Source organism: Mercenaria mercenaria, chromosome 7 (assembly GCF_021730395.1).
Source record: "Mercenaria mercenaria strain notata chromosome 7, MADL_Memer_1, whole genome shotgun sequence".
Taxonomy (NCBI): domain Eukaryota; kingdom Metazoa; phylum Mollusca; class Bivalvia; order Venerida; family Veneridae; genus Mercenaria; species Mercenaria mercenaria.
In genome coordinates, this window is record NC_069367.1 from 28,271,826 (window position 1) to 28,289,909 (window position 18,084).

An 18,084-nucleotide genomic window follows, 5' to 3' on the forward strand; every position below is an offset into this window, starting at 1 on the left:
ACAAGCACAATTTGTGTTGCTTTCAAATTGGGACAAATGACTCTTCTTTATCATTGAAAATTGGCACTGGTTAGCAACTGAGCAGTCATTGTTTACTTTGTTCGGACAGCAAGACAATGCAGAAACATGAAAGTTAACATACCTTTAATGTCATATCATCTGAACAGGACGCCAGTAAGTTACCCTGTGGATCCCACTTGATTGCATTTACTTCATTCTAAAATAAGAAGTATACATGTGTATCTGTATTTTCTACACCCATTTTCTGTGAATAAAGATAACCGTGAACAGGTCATGTAAATTAGAACACATATCTTCAAACAAATATTTTTTCTAACCATGAAACTGTTTTGTTTAAAGGTTTCATTAAGGGTCGGAATGTGGTTTTCCCCCTTGCTATATATAGTGGTCAGAAGCTCCAGCTACTTTTCCTGTGGCAAATACAGTTGTAAAAGGCAGAACACCCAAGATCCATCTCTACTCTGTGGCCTCCACCTTCTACTTAATGAAGTAACAAAAACCATGCTATTGCTAGTTTTTTAAGTTGGGTAATGTCCCGTGGAGTCTTTTTCTAATATATTTTTGGTAGAGAAAAAATGTTTCGCCAAGAAGTACTTAAAGCAGGTTAGCACCTTGGTAGAGCTGCCAACCGTCTGCACTTCTCTTCTAGAGATGAGAATCGTAGTGACAGGCCGCTTGCAATGAGAAGAAAAAAATTATCAGAAGGCACCTATTTTTCTGTGCAGCCTGTACTTACAGTATGTCCCTGGAATGTCTTTATTGGCCGATCACAGCCTAATTTATTAACTTGAATACACTGATCCGTAGAACACGAGGCAAAACTTGTATTGGTCTGCCAATCTACATCAAGGGCAGGTGCTGAAAAAAAAGAAGACAGTTTCATCCATCAAAACAGTGCAGGCTGTCAAAACATTTATTAGTTAAAAAGATTTCTTGATCTACTATAAACAATCTAACTTCTCTTCCCCGACAACCACTTATCTTAATTTGCCAGTTTTTATACAGTGTATCTATTTTAGACTAATATATTCTATGCTGAGAAAATCTGCATAATTTACGTAATGGTTCCCTAAATACTGCTACTAGCACTCTGACCCCAGGAAGGGCTTGCGGAAACTGCTTTTAAATTAAAATCTCAACAGTTCTAGATTGGAACCCCAACCTCTGGGTCAGGAGTAAGGATTAAGGTAATAAGTATTCCCTTAATGGCAATCAGCAAATGACTTGGATTTTTTTCTTATCCTATTTTGGCATTCTCTAATTTTCACAGAAAGCCATATGGGCATTGAGCTGCTTTACATCAGAGGAATGGCGAACTGCCTTACAAGGATATGAAATCATATTGACATTGCTGATTGTAACTATGAGTCTACTGCCTAAATTCTTCGCCAATATGCCTCAACTTTTGTTGTCTGTTTTGGGTTAAGTGCTGTTTTTCGACAGTTTTTAAGAAATATAACGGCGGGCTGTAAACCTGACCAGTGTTCCTGGATTCTGTACCAGCACAAACCTGTTCTCCCCAAGGAACTTCCAATCTGCCAACATGAATCAGCGGTGGGGGACGAATGATTTCAGAAACAATGTCTTTTATCAACTCGTCACTAACATAAGCCTCGCCTGGTGATCAAACCCAACACCCCATGATCCGTAGATGTGCTCTCCGTATTAATTTTATTCAGTTTCATCTTAAAGGTTTATATAATTTTTTATCACATTCATAAAGTACATTAACATATGAGCCGTGCCATGGGAAAACCAACATAGTGGGTGTGCGACCAGCATGGATCCAGACCAGCCTGCACATCCGCGCAGTCTGGTCAGGCTCCATGCTGTTCGCTTTTAAAGCCTATTGGAATTGGAGAAACTGTTAGCGAACAGGATGGAGCCTGACCAGACTGCGCGGATGCGCAGGCTGGTCTGGATCCATGCTGGTCGCACACCCACTATGTTGGTTTTCCCATGGCACGGCTCATATATGCATTTGAGAGGTCTTTTCTACCTTGAAACAGATAAAGCCATTCCGACATTTCCCTTTGAAGTATGACTTTGATTGTGGACCTATTGACCAGGGTCATATCTCTGTGCAATTTCTTGAAGAGGTTAATACAGTAGTTCCAGAAATACTGTAAAATCATTTAATTTCATGGGCATGAAATTTCGTGGTTTTGGTCAAAACGGCAATTTCATTGGGATATGAATTCGTGGATTTCAACTTTTGAACATAGAATGAAAGGGTATTTTACTTGTTCGTTGGGATTAAATTTCGTGGATTGATACAACCACGAAATCCACAAAAATTAGTCCCCCACGAATATTAATGATTTCACAGTATGAAGCAAAACACGAGGTGACCATCCAGCTGCATGTCCTCTTGATAACAGGAACAGCTGTTGCTTGTTTTTATGCTAATTTTTCCAGGAATTTAAAAGGTACAGAGTGCACACAAAATATAGTCAGCTGACATTTAAACTTTCAATTTTGACCTTAACCTTGGACTTAGTGATCTGGGTCATGTGTGTATTTCCTTGTATTATGTTGGTGAACATTCATGTGTAGTTACATGAAAATCCACTTTACGTCTTTGAACAAGAGATCACAGAGTGATCTTGGCGCCCACCAATGTGCCATTTTTGAGTGTTCCAAATTTCAAGACTTACTGACTAGCTCAAGGTCAAATTTCATTTCCGTACACAACACTGTGCATGTGGTCCAAATTCGAAAGCTGTAGCTTGAGAAATGTGAAAGTAGGTCACTAGATCAATCTTAAGGTCAAAGTTTAATTCGGTACACAAAACTATGCAAGTGGTCCAAATTTGAAGGCTGTAGGTTGAGAAATGTGAAAGTAGTTCCCTAAGTCAAAATCAAGGTCAAATTTCACTTCAGAAACAAATCTATGCATGTAGTCCAAAATTGAAGCCTGTACCTTCAAAAATGTGAAAGTAGGTCAATGTCAAGGTCAAAGTTTGTTTCGGTACACAATCCTATTCATGTGGTCTTAATTTGAAGCCTGTAGCTACAGAAATGTGAAAGTAGGTCACTAGGTCAATCTTAAAGGTCCATTACTAAGGGAAAGTGAGTTGGCAATTTTTTTCATAGCCAGTGCATAGACTTCTGCAAGACACTAAATAATGAAGATTGGCAGGTCAAAATTTACAGAAGGTCTTTGGAACTCAAAGAAATGTATGTGTATTATGTTGAAATTTCAATGAATCGACAGAATGACCCCCCAGGTCTTTTTAACTTTCTTCATACTTCATAGAAAAATAATTGTACATATACTGCGATTTATTTCGAATTTCTACATACCAACATTCATTTTCCAATAAAATGAAATAGTTTCTGTGCTTTTTAAAAGAAATTAAAATTTTCACTTTCCTTAGTATTGGACCTTTAAGGTCAAAGTTCATTTCGGTACACAAAACTACGCAAGTGGTCCAAATTTGAAGGCTGTAGCTTGAGAAATGTGAAAGTAGGTCACTGGGTCAAAATCAAAGTCATATTTCATTTCGGAACACGAAATTACGCATGTGGTCCAAATTTGAAGCCTGTACCTTCAAAAATGTGAAAGTAGGTCACTAGGTCAATGTCAAGGTCAAAGTTTATTTCAGTGCACAAAACTATGCATGTGGTCCAAATTTGAAGGTTGTAGCTACAGAAATGTGAAAGTAGGTCACTAGGTCAAAATCAAGGTCAACTCATGTCAAGGTTCATCTTGCCACTCAAAACCATACATGTGGTCCAAATTTGAATGTTGTAGGTTATTGACAAGAAGTTTTTAAAAGCTTTTCCCTATATAAGTCTATATGAACCATGTGACCCCAGGGCGGGGCCATATTTGACCCTAGGGGGATAATTTTAACAAACTTGGTAGAGAACCACCAGGCGATGCTACATTACAATATATAAGCCCTAGGCTCTGTGGTTTGGACAAGAAGATTTTCAAAGTTTTTCCCTATATAAGTCTATGTAAAGCATATGACCCCCGGGGCGGGGCCATATTTGACCCTAGGGGGATAATTTGAACAATCTTAGTAGAAGACCACTAGATGATGTCACATACAAAATATCAAAGCCCTAGGCCCTGTGGTTTTGGACAAGAGGTTTTTCAAAGTTTTTCCCTATATAAGTCTATATAAACCATGTGACCCCAGGGGCGGGGCCATATTAGACCCCCAGGGAAATAATTTCAATCATCTTGGTAGAGGACCACTAGATGATGCTTCATACCAAATATCAAAGCCCTAGGCTCTGTGGTTTTGGGCAAGAAGATTTTCAAAGTTTTTCCCTATATAAGTCTATGTAAAGCATGTGACCCCCGGTACGGGGCCATATTTGACCCTAGGGGGATAATTTGAACAATCTTAGTAGAAGACCACTAGATGATGTCACATACAAAATATCAAAGCCCTAGGCCCTGTGGTTTTGGACAAGAGGTTTTTTTCAAAGTTTTTCCCTATATAAGTCTATATAAACCATGTGACCCCCAGGGCGGGGCCATATTAGACCCCAGGGAAATAATTTCAATCATCTTGGTAGAGGACCACTAGATGATGCTTCATACCAAATATCAAAGCCCTAGGCTCTGTGGTTTTGGGCAAGAAGATTTTCAAAGTTTTTCCCTATATAAATCTATGTAAATTATAGAAATAAACAAAGGGCCATAACTTACTAAAAATTAGTTGAACCAGTCTGATTTTCAGGGGGACACAACTAGGGTACCAATACATCATTCTGACAAAGTTTGGTAAAAATCCCCCTGGTAGTTTCTGAGGAGATGCGATAACGAGAAATTGTTAACGGAAGGACGGACGGACGGACGGACGGAAGGACGCCGGACCACGGACGCAGAGTGATTTGAATAGCCCACCATCTGATGATGGTGGGCTAAAAATATACCTCAGAAAAGGATTTATGGTCTAACAGACAACAGATGCGCAGGATTCAATATAGCACCCACACACTTTGTTTTGTTGGCTTTATTACCACACCAACAAAATTACCAGTCATACGGTGACTTTCCAGCTTTTAATGACCCCACCTCTGTGCATTATTTCTTCACTAGCAGGCTCCTTGAAAGAGCCAACAACCTTCCGTAACCATGCACTTTGGTATGTAGTAACTATTCATTCTCCTGAAATACTTACCAGAATGAAAAGAAAACTGTTGAGTACATCTCCCTGAGCTGGCATCCCAAATAATTGTTGTCTGAAATTCACAGAAAATAAAATATGTTCTTCACATAATAAAATAATATACAGAAATGGTCTGTTTCATCAGTTTGTATTAACTTTTCATGACATACTTCTTTCACAAAGAATATGAGCCGCGCCATGAAAAAACCAACAGTGGCTTTTCGACCAGCATGGATCCAGACCAGCCTGCGCATTCAAAGCCTATTGAAATTACAGAAACAGCAGCAGCATGGATCCTGAGCAGACTGTGTGGATGCGCAGGCTGGTCTGGATTCATGCTGGTCGCAAAGCCACTATGTTGGTTTTCTTATGGCATGGCTCAATTATCAATTTTTTTATATAGATCCTTGGTCAGTTCTAATGGCCAAAAATGCAGCACAACAGACCTCAGATCAATATAAAATGACAAGAGAATTTACTTTTCTAATATTTTACTTACTTTATCTACTCCAGCACTTAATATATAATTGCCCTGTTTATTCCATTTTAATGCAAATATAGGACCTTTATGTTGACCTAATGTGTTCAATAATCGACCTGAAAAAGACAGAAAATGGTTTTAATAATAAATGATCACAAGAAAATCTTCATGTCTAAACTATGGTGGCTGATTTATGCCATTTCGTTCTGTCGCGACATTTGGCAGGGTGCCATAACGTTTGTTATTCTGCCGCTGCGACAGAATGAAATGGCACAAATCAGCCACCATACTAAACATTTCGACTTTCTATACAATTTCTCACTTTACCCCTCTAACTGGTGACAGCAATTCTGTATCAATAAGAATGTTCAATTTTCCTATTGTCATCAAAGCAAAGCACTTTTCCTGTAATAAGATGTTGGACAAATATTGACATGACAGTGGTATCACATTATTTGACACATACGGTACCTCACAAGTCTCGCACATTTAGCCAAAGGGCTGGTCTCGTACAGTCATCATATTCATTTTCATGCCTTCGAATAGTCTTAATTCATATCATTTTTTATGTTTTTCAAGATCACTTTTTTGCTCAAAATTACTGATTCTTTTTCTTGCTTGCTTTACCAGCTCAGCTAAACTACTAAAGAAATATGTATTTCCGAACTTGCTGCCATTTTAAGCTGAAACGCATTTTATGATATCTCAATACATGACATTATAAATCAATTTAAAAAGTTGAAAACAGTAAAGTCAAATGGAACTTTCAGACTAGAACTAAAAACAGATGACTCTAGACAGCTATAGCTGACACTTTAACATATTCTAAGGAAATATTGCGTGTAAAGGTTTACTTAGCGCCATGTTTAATAAAACATCATACAAATCCAGGCAATGTTTACTCTACAGTAAAGCTTTTGTTAAAGAGGCCAATCACAATGCACTCGATTGTTAATGTGTTTCTGCAGGCGATAATGCCATGGTTCAATGTCTGGAAATAGGTTCATATGGACATGACTTTTAACACCACTTCATAGCCAACTGGGAATCTCAATGCCAGACAGAATTGATAAACCAATATATGATGTTGACATAACACCCATCATACAGATAAGTACAGAAGGTCAAAATGCAGAACAAGCAATTTATCACACCATCAAATTCAAAAATAGCACCTGTCATTCTGACTCCAATACTTATAAGAGCCTTGAAACATTATTTATATCATATTTTGTACAAACTCTGGATTCAACTGCGCAGAACTGTAAAAGCACATATTTTTGTCGGGTCAAAATTTTGCGAATTTGAAATTTTGAGTTTGTTCGCGAGGTTTAATATTCACAAAATTGTAAAAATGGTATCCTACATGAATTATAATTATACTAATGGTAAATATTTACGCGAGGGTGAGTTTTCGCGAGATGTATGACCTCCCAAATATAGCGAAAATTAAACCCTCGCGAAAATTTCTGTTTTTACAGTATGAAATTTTAACCACTCGCAATGACTTCATCTTTATTTAAAATGTTCAACTTTTTCTATTTTTCATAGTTTCAAAACTGAAAAAATTGTTACCGTCTGTGCTCCATAATCTGGCATACCCATCATAAGATCCTGTCGCTAAATAGGTACCATCAAACTGCAAAAACAAACAAAAAACACTTTCCTTAATTGCATGCAATCAAACAGAAAATATATTCAGACAAGAGGGCCAAGATGGCCCTAGGTCGCTCACCTAAGAAACACTCCATAACAGTGTAAAACATGTTTGACCTAGTGATTTCAAGGAAACAAATATTCTGACCAATTTTCATTAAGATTGGACCAAAAAGTTGGTCTCTTGCGATAAAACAAGCATTTTCTTAGATATGACCTAGTTTTTGATCCTAGATGACCCATGTTCAAACTCGACCTAGATTTTATCAAGGCAATCATTCTGACCAAAATTCATGAAGATCAACTGAAAAATACAGCCTCTATCACATACAGAAGTTTTTTCTTTGATTTGACCAAGTGACCTAGTTTTTGACCTCAGATGACCCATATTCAAATTCGACCTAGATTTCATTAAGGCAATCAACCTGACCAAATTTCATAAAAATCAATTGAAAAAAACAGTCTCTATCGCATACACAAGATTTTTCTTTAATTTGACCTAGTGACCTAGTTTTTGACCTCAGATAACCCATATTCAAAATCGACCTAGATTTCATCAAGACAATCATTCTGACCAAATTTCATACAGATCAATTGAAAAATACATCCTCTATTGCATACACAATGTTTTTCTTCGATTTGACCTAGTGACCTAGTTTTTGACCCGAGATGACCCATTTTCGAACACGGCCTAGATTTTATCAAGGTAATCATTCTGGCTAAATTTCATGAAGATCAGTTGAAAAATACAGCCTCTACTGCATACACAAGGTTTTTCTTTGATTTGACCTAGTGACCTAGTTTTTGACCCCAGATGACCTATTTTAGAACTTGGTCTAAATTTCATTAAGGTAATCATTCTGACCAAAATTCATGAAGATCAATTGAAAAATACAGCCTCTATCGCATACACAAGGTTTTTACGTGATATGACCTAGTGACCTAGTTTTTGACCCCAGATGACCTATTTTCGAACTTGGTCTAAATTTCATCAAGGTAATCATTCTGACCAAAATTTATGAAGATCAATTGAAAAATACCGCCTCTATCGCATACACAAGGTTTTTCTTTGATTTGACCTAGTGACCTAGTTTTTGACCCGAGATGACCCATTTTCGAACTCGGCCTAGATTTTATCAAGGCAATCATTCTGACCAAAATTCATGAAGATCAATTGAAAAATACAGCCTCTATCGCATACACAAGGTTTTTCTTTGATTTGACCTAGTGACCTAGTTTTTGACCCGAGATGACCCATTTTCGAACTCGGCCTAGATTTCATCAAGGTTATCATTCTGACCAATATTCATGAAGAAGAATTGAAAAATACAGCCTCTATCGCATACACAAGGTTTTTCTTTGATTTGACCAAGTGACCTAGTTTTTAACCCGAGATGACCCATTTTCGAACTTGGCTTAGATTTCATCAAGGTTATCATTCTGACCAATATTCATGAAGATTAATTGAAAAATACCGCCTCTATCGCATACACAAGGTTTTTCTTTGATTTGACCTTGTGACCTAGTTTTTGACCCGAGATGACCCATTTTCGAACTCGGCCTAGATTTCATCAAAGTTATCATTCTGACCAAAATTCATGAAGATTAAATGAAAAATACAGCCTCTATCGCATACACAAGGTTTTTCTTTGATTTGACCTAGTGACCTAGTTTTTGACCCGAGGTGACCCATTTTCGAACTCGGCCTAGATTTCATCAAGGTTATCATTCTGACCAATATTCATGAAGATTAATTGAAAAATACAGCCTCTATCGCATACACAAGCTAAATGTTGACAGACGACGGACGACAGACGACAGATGACAGACGACGGACGACGGACGCCGGACATCGAGCGATCAGAAAAACTCACCTGAGCATTGCTCAGGTGAGCTAAAAATGGCACTAAAAGCCATCCATCTAACTTTAAAACAAACCTGCTGTGGGCGCAAATTGTGTTGTTTTTTTTTTCACTTTTAGGTTGAAATAAAAACCAGTTTGAACACCAGTAAGCTGCGGTGGGTAGACTTCAACACTATTTTGCAAAAATAACAATACCGGTAATACAGAGCTTCAATTGTTACTAGCTAATAATTTAGTTATGCTGGCACAAAATTTCTTGGGTATTACCAATACAGCTGATTTGTTGGGACATGATCTGACCAGGTTTCAAAATTTCAAGATGGAATCTTTCTTTTTTTTCATTTGGTTGAGGTGATTTGAAGTCAATTAAAATTGTTTGATTTGGGTTTAGACACATTTTTCAACAATATTTCAGATATGTACCAACGGGCAGCTAATCTAACCAGTTTCCGCAAGAAACTGCCAACTTCTTCACAAAAATCTGTGGTCGAGGACGAATGCTTACTGACATGTTGTCTTTAATCAAGTGTCACAAAGAACATATTGCCTTGCCTGGGGATCAAACTCACAACACTGTGATGAGTAGATATGCACTCTCCCTACTGAGCTAAACAGGCAGGCCATTAAAATAAGTCTGCCAGGAACAGTGGATTTATTTTCCCTTTATCATATAAATGGTCAAGTATCTTTTACCTGGATGGACAAGAAAAAACCCATACAGAGAAAGTCAAAATTATACCATGTAACTCTACCAGCAAGACCTACCCTACCAGAATGATACCTGAGCCAATCAAGGCTCAAGATTACCTGGTAATAATGTGTATCAGTGACCAATACTCACATTCCAATCTAAAGAAGTTACATCTTTGTTGCTTGGCACCTCTGCCCCGCCTTTCTGTATACAATGTCGTAAAACAAGCTGATTGGCATTTCCACTATTATCATTCATATTCCATATTCTCGCTGTCGAGTCACCAGAACTGAAAATAAAAACACCGGCTTTCATGCTGAGGCGATCTAAATGTATTGCGATGTTATTATTTAGTTAGTGTTACAGTGTTACATAATAGCAATCGAAAAAACAGTTTCTTAATTTTTCACCTGGACAGACATGTTATGATTTCCTACATGGCTTTTGTGTCAACATCACAATTTTTTTCTATGGACTGTTTCTTCATTCATGACTCATGAGAACATTTACCATCTCTTGCAAATGACCCCTGTTCTTACAGTGAAAATTGTCTGGTTACAGAACTGAAAACCGCTTCAGAGTCACAGGTATTTAACGAACTGATTTTCTAACTGTTACACAGTGTAAGAACAGTCAGTTTTCCATGTGAAGGCATAAATACACTAAATAACTTGTCATCTTGTATTTTATAAAACAGAAAAACTTCCAATGGCTACAGCACACACCAGGACCCATTTTAAATGTCTGTAACTTACATTTTCTGGAAAATATTGTCAATGCTGAATAAAAATTAAAAGAAAAGCACTGGTCATATTTGATGCAAGAGAACTATTTCTAGTGGAACAAACAGTCACTTTAAAATTAGCTAAAAATGACACCACTAATTGTAGTGCTGGAGTTTCCATGATAAATTCTGTAATGCTACTATTTCATTATGAAAATGCTACTTAAATGTCAAGCATGGGTCTATCATGTGATTTCAGCAAAAACATTGCAAATAGCTGGACTACAGAGCAAAAATCTGCTGTTGTGTTACTACCAACTTTTTCGCTACTGTACCTGGCACAAGAACATTTACCCTCTCAGGTAATGACCCTTTTACTGTTATTGCTGTTAATTACTCTTTGCCTCCAGCCCATTTATTGTACTTCTACTGTCAGATAAATATTGAATTAATTAAATGAAAGCTGTTTTCCAATATAATATTAAAGTATATAGCATCTGGGTAAATTCTAAGAGCACAAATGTCACAAGCCTAGAAATAATACACTTCTATTCTACTGCACTATAAAACCCCTCTTGTCAGTATTTATTCCATCAGGCTGGACACCTCCAGCCCCGTATTCTGCATTTTTTCTCTCTTATCAGTGACCAGAATAAACATCTATCTACCTATCTAATCTAACCAGTCAGAAACAAGAAGCTGCGTTCAATAAACGCTTGATGCACCCCCCCCCCCCCCCCCCCCCCCCCCGGTGGCATCCTTGTCGATACAAAGCAACCCAAGTCCAAAACCAGGTCAAGTTCAAGGTCAAGGTCAAACTGAGGTCAGGTGATGTCTGAAAATGAGGAATGGTCACAAGTTACATCTGCATTAGTATCAATTCATTCTTGTAAGGGGTATTGATGCTAGACGAAACTGTCCCATTTGGTTAACCAAGAGATGGCCCATATAAAGCAACCTAAGTCCAAAATGAGGTCAAGGTCAAACTGAGGTCAGGTGATCTCTAAAGATGAGGAATGGTCATTTTAGGAAACCCAGTTTCATCTTAAAAGAGAAACGCCGTTTGACTGACATTCTATATGTTATTCACATCCTTTGTTAAGGACAGTGAAATGAGCCGCACCATGAGAAAACCAACATAGTGGCTTTGCGACCAGCATGGATCCAGAACAGCCTATGCATGCATGCAGTCTGGTCAGGATCCATGCTGTTCGCTTTCAAAGCCTATTGCAATTAGAGAAACCGTTAACGAACAGCATGGATCCTGACCAGACTGCGCGGATGCACAGCTGGTCTGGATCCATGCTGGTCACAAAGCCACTATGTTGGTTTTCTCATGGCGCGGCTCAAATACTTTTTCAGACTTGCTCATCTTCCAGCCCATCAAATCATAGAAGATTACATAATAAGGCAACCTCCGCACTGGATAACTGTGAAAAAAAATTCATCATCAAACAATCCTCCCTGCTAAATCATGTGAAAATGTTAACAAGGTTCATACAGAACATCTCACACATTATTCTAGTGCTTTTCAAGAACTTTTCAATTACTTCTTTTTTTTTCAAATTTGCAACGATTATTTTTCTAGAAACCAAATCAAGAAAATCATAGTCCAATCAGTATTTATTGACCATTTCAAACAGATAAATTTCATTCATTACTAAGGCCGAAATAAAAAAAATGTTTGTTTGCTGTAACACAACCCAAAGTTTTTTGTGTGGGTAGGTAGGCAGTTATTTTTTTTCTTTTTGCATATAAACATAGAGAGAAAAAAAATCATCTGACTGGCCAGCAAAAAAGGTTGGTTCACAGGTTAGTTGTATTACTGCAAACAAATGTTTTTTAATGATAGCCTTATTGTAACCAAAGCCTGACATGATCAACACCTTGTGGTTTCCAAATAATATATGCACTTGCTTTTGCAACCTATAAATGTTTGTTTTTCTGTGGTGTCCAATTTATTCTGGTGCGCACACTTGATTTTTTTAATCATCAGATTTCTATTACATATACCGTATTTTCCCGAAAAACGGCCCCCCCTCTAATTAACGCCCCCACCCGTTTTGGAGGGAAAAAAAGTCAACAAGAACGAAAAAAAAATCACCTACCTCATTTTTATAAGTCCACATAATAAGTAATTTACAGTAAGTATCCAATGTATTAAGAATTAAACACACTTTTAAACAGTCCATGTACCGTAAATCCAAAACGTTTATACTAAGTACGGTACATATCCAATCATCAAATAGAAAATTAAACGGTAAATCCATTTTTGATTTGTTTTTGCACCACCCGTGCACAAGCTTCCTGTCGACTTTAACCAAATAGTGTTAACCTTTTCTTCGGCAGTTTTAATAACTTTTAATTTAAAAGCCGACACATAAGTAGCGTGTCAAACCACTGACATTGTGTATTGCTACCCGCATGTACTAAGGAAAATATTATCGGAGTACACAGCTGTTTGGGTATGACAGTGTCCGACAAATCCATTGCCCGGAGCCCACAGGCTACCAGAAATTTTCGTCGGGCTACCAAAAAAATCCCAACGTAAGCCCGCTGGGCAACCATAAATTTAAAGCTTTAGTAGCCCGGTCATTGTATATATTTTACAAAATCAACATTTGGTTGTTCGATTATAGCTTGCAATAAACAACAACTGACCATAAATCCCAACTTATATCCAATTTTGATTGTTTTGTTCGCTAATGAAATCCAAAAATATAGTGGAAAAACCAACTTGTTTCTATTTTTAGAGACATGACCGTCTGCACCTCGGCAAAAATTAAATACATGATTCTGCCAGAAAATTGTATGTTTTGTACATAAAAACATCTCAAAACACATAAATACATTACCATTTATTGAATAAAGCAACGGAAGCGTGATGACAGATAGTTTTTACACCATTAAAATCAAATGTCACATATTTTCGCGACCCGATTTTCCCCCTCCAATACACACAGTCACTCTACTGTTTGGAAAATGAAGTTGTTATTGGCGTGGAAACTAACTGAGTGTAAACAAAAGTTTGAACAGGACAAAGTAGTAGTTATTTTTTGCAAGGTCTGTCTAGAACCAGCAACTTGGAAAAAAAATTCTCTAAATTTCACCTCGGGATACTTAAGATTTTTTAATGCATCTGAATGCTTACCATAAAACTTGAAAATAAAGTTTTAAACTAATATGATTAATTTTGACAATTCACCATGTGAAAAAATTCCAAATTTGACCAGGGGCCCTTTTCCAAAAAAAACCTAGACTAATATGACAGGAATGTGTCTGCGGAACTGGAAACAAACACACGGGTTTATTTTGATGTTTTTAAATTTTTAACCAAACATTGTTTCAGACCCCTTTGATTCTTACATCTCAGTAAGTCGGTTTCGGATAGAGCAATTTTATATTTTCGGGGTTTAAATTTTTCGGCAACTACAAAAAAATGCTGGGCTATCAGAAAAAAACTCTGGGCTACCAGTAAGATTATAAATTTGTCGGACACTGTATGATGACGTAATGTGTAATGTCGAGAGCGTGTCACGGAATACATGAGGTACCGTATTTAAATGCATAATTTTAAGACACACTGCATTAAATTGGATGCCAAAAAATTACGTTTTGGGGGAATTTAACAACACAGAAACACTTTACAGTTGGTTTGAACGATGTTTTTAAGTTTTGTAAAAATTTTCATTTTTTATTTTTTTTACCTCTTTGGAAAATGTAACGCCCCTGGGGGCGTTTATTCGGGAAAATACGGTATATTTTTTTTTGTTCACTTAACATTTAGTTCAGGAGCTCCGCAAAGTAGGGCAATATATGCCTAAAAGTTTAGATAAGAGGCAGCGGTAAAATTCTAAAAAAAATATTTTGTTTGCGTTTGTATGTATTAGAGGGGGTGGGTTCTGTGGAGTGGCAGTTACAGTAGTGACAGTACTCAAAATACTCCCCATGTTTTCTGAGTTTTTTTTTTCCGAGGATTTTCTGGTGTTTGGTTATTCTGAATGCATCCACAGTATGAATTATGTATTTTAAGGTAGTTCTGCACTTTTTGATCGAAACTTTTTCTACAATGTAGAATTTGATTAAACTCTATTTCAAAACTTCGGAATATATTAAGAAAATTCAGCAAATAAAAAAGACAGGGTCGTGTGCTTGATTTTTCGTTAGACAGATTTGAAAAATTTGGACCTAACGCAATTTTTCATAATGGGAGTCTATAGGAAAATCAAAACTTTCATAACATTTTCGCGAATAGAAATTTTTCTAAAATGTAGATTTTAATGAAACTTCTCAGTGGTAAATAAACATATAGACTATAATATGTTGAAATAAAATGTATAGGTCCGTGTGCTTACTTTTGAGATATTTGGCCATGATTAAAGTGAACTGCCCATTTCAAGCTATATTTAAGACTTTATTTTGCATTATTTAACGTATACATGTTTTCATATAATATTTTAACTTAAGAAAGATAGTAACAATGCCATTTTCATAAATAAACTCGCAGGTTGCCATTAATTCTTACACTGATTTTATTTCCGTACGCCAAATCTAGGCTTTATTCTATGTTTTCCCAATAAATGACGTTACGCCATCACTTCCGGTTTATCAAACGTGCAGAACTACCTTAAATAGGAAGTTTTACTGAAATCACAAGTCTGTGAGATACACAAAAGTTGACCTTGAGCCGACATGGCTGACTCATGAGTTCTGCACATCTTCTTGATGAGGTGATCATTTGACCCAAGTTTCATGAAAATCCTTCAAGGGGAACGGACACAACTGTTACGGACGGACGGACGGATTGATTTGTTTGTTTGTTTGTTTTGGGTTTAACGCTGTTTTTCAACAGTATTTCAGTTATGTAAAGACAGGCAGTTATCCTAACCAGTTTTCCTGGATTCTGTACCAGTACAAACCTGTTCTCCGCAAGTAACTGCCAACTTCCCCACATGAATCAGAGGTGGAGGACTAATGATTTCAGACACAATGTCGTTCATCAAATAGTCACGTAGAACATACGCCCCGCCCGAGGATCGAACTCACTACCCCGTGACCCATAGACCAACGCTCTACCTACTGAGCTAAGCAGGCAGGCTACGGACGGATTGAAGGATGGACGAAGACCATCCCTATAACATTCATGGGGATACCAAATAACATTTTCTACAGCTGAATGTTTTTAAACACTTAATTCATCCAGGATGAATGAGCTAAATATAGACATGAAAGGCAAAACATCTCTTCTTTTCCACATTGACCTTGTGACTTTCGCACAGAATTTCGCTATTCAAGCTGTCACGTATACATTGCTTGTGATATTTTGAACACACAGTCAGTTTCTGTTCAAACTACAAGACCACAGGCTGGCAGGCAGAGTCGTAAAATTAATCAACTTTTCTGTCTTTTGCCTAGATCCCTCGCCTGTATTGGGGGTAACCAACTTGGGGTCGGGCCTCCAAAACAAGTAAAGCTTACCCAGATGCTAAAAGATCATTGACAGGATTCCATGCACAGATGAACACCTCCGACTCGTGCCCCCGCAGTACTGTCGCTTTACTGCTTGGAATTTCCACACCCCCATCAACCTCCATGTTTTCTCCTGTGTGATTTGCTGAAAATAGATATAACAATCGACATGAGGCTTTTCATGCGGCAAATTTTCTTAACAAATATTTTGCTGTGTACACATGGCGGAAATGCAAATGGTAACATATCCAAGCATAGGTTTCCTATAATTTCTCAATTCTTATATCGGGGCACTAAGCTATTCTACCAACACTACATTTTAGCTCTCAGTCCTGAAGAAAGCTTGTAACTTGAATCTGATCACTTATACCATCCCACAGGTCTCTTGACCTTCTCAGGCAGTAAGGCCTGCTCATCATATATTAAGAAACACTTGTCAGTCTGCTTTTTTGTGGAAAGTCAATTCTGGCGTTAAGGAGGTACTCCCCTGCTGGGTTCAAACTTGCGACCTCGGTGCATAAATGATAAGACCTCGGTGTAATGCACGTCACAATTTATCAACAACATCAAGAAAGTCTGTTGCGCCAGCCAGCATTCATACTGTTTTCCAGGATGTTGTCTTTGTTCACGTATAGTCAGTTTTAATTAGTAAAAGTAATAAACCAAATGAAAATAGATATAAACCACCTGCTTTTGACATAAATTACTTTCTGCACCTGGTTATAATATATATGTATCAAATATCTTTTCTACCTATCTTCTGGATCTATTTTCTACATTGTGCAACCCTTATCATGCTGGACAAATTGATTCTGCCTCTGCAACCAGTGTAGATCATGATGTGCAGTCTGATCACAATCTGCACTGTTTGCCATTCAGTCAGTATCTTTTTGGTAAGCACCCCTTTTAACAGTTAATGGTACTGTCCAAATTCAAAGATGGACAAGTTCATTACAGAAATTTAGCAGGGTAAGGGTAAATTAAACCCTTGTTTCATCATTTTTGTGTTACTTAAAGAATAAAGCTTTTCTTGCAAACTGAAATGTGTTATCTTATACGACTTAAATTAATCTGCACTACCTGTACTTTTCTGGTATTTAATTGATGACTTTTAACAAAGAACAGTAATACATGCCTCATGACACATACACACTATAAATTAATTTTATTTATGGTTCATAAGTACCAATCCATACAGCGAACTTGCCCTTTCCAAACCAGTTTTTAATTTTTTATCGTTTTACTTCGTCAAGTTTATATTTAAAATATAAATTTCATTTTAAATACTGGACAAATATTTTACTATCAAAATAACGTGAAAAGAAATTCGAAACAAAACATTGTTTGTAACAGATTTCTGTAATTGATCAGACTGGTACTGTGCGTAATCCGTGTCATACTCGCCTATTCTGAATCACCACAAATGAACTGAAATGGTTTTCTTATTACTATCCACAACAACATAAAACTACCATCTTGAATCAAAAACTGAAACTATTTTATGTTAGGAATAGAAATAGTCGCATTTAAGGCCAATTAAATGACTAAAATGACAGGCATGACATCCTTCTCTGGCATTATTGAAATATGCTGTTTTAAAACAGCCATGTGGGCGGACTTGTCCTTCGTGTGAATAAAATAATCACATGGTATAATAATACCTCCGCATTTTTGTTTAACATCTGGCTATGGGTAAAAATAATAACATAAATTGGTATTTTGGACACACTGAATCAGCATTTTTTCTGCAATCCTTAAACAACATGCAGCAGAACAGAACTAACTAGAGCTATCACTAAAGGTGATGAATGTACCCCTCGCATGCACTGACACAATACATTGCAATTTGACGCACACAAGACTGCATAATTATGTGGACTGTATGTATATAGACTGTATGTATACAGTATAGTAACAAAAAACAAACTATGCAGAATATTTATCTAAAAGATTGTAACATGCACCATGCACAACTAGGGTTGGTACTGATCACTTGTGTGAAGTTTCATTAAATTGTGTGTAAGGGTTTGGTAGATTAGGCACGCA

The 18,084-nt window shown here is 37.0% G+C and overlaps 1 protein-coding gene across 1 annotated transcript in view; it reads right to left on the minus strand.

Annotated features, from left to right (window-relative positions):
- The window catches only part of LOC123554493 (F-box-like/WD repeat-containing protein TBL1XR1), a 50,311-nt gene that overhangs the window by 11,810 nt on the left and 20,417 nt on the right, over window positions 1–18,084 (minus strand). Inside the window, exons 5-11 of the mRNA XM_045344693.2 lie at window positions 16,048–16,183; window positions 9,996–10,134; window positions 7,210–7,273; window positions 5,653–5,750; window positions 5,166–5,226; window positions 758–879; window positions 143–217 (exon numbers count right to left, since the gene is read on the minus strand). Coding sequence (XP_045200628.1) covers window positions 143–217; window positions 758–879; window positions 5,166–5,226; window positions 5,653–5,750; window positions 7,210–7,273; window positions 9,996–10,134; window positions 16,048–16,183 — 695 coding nt within the window. The remainder of the gene's footprint in view (window positions 1–142; window positions 218–757; window positions 880–5,165; window positions 5,227–5,652; window positions 5,751–7,209; window positions 7,274–9,995; window positions 10,135–16,047; window positions 16,184–18,084) is intronic.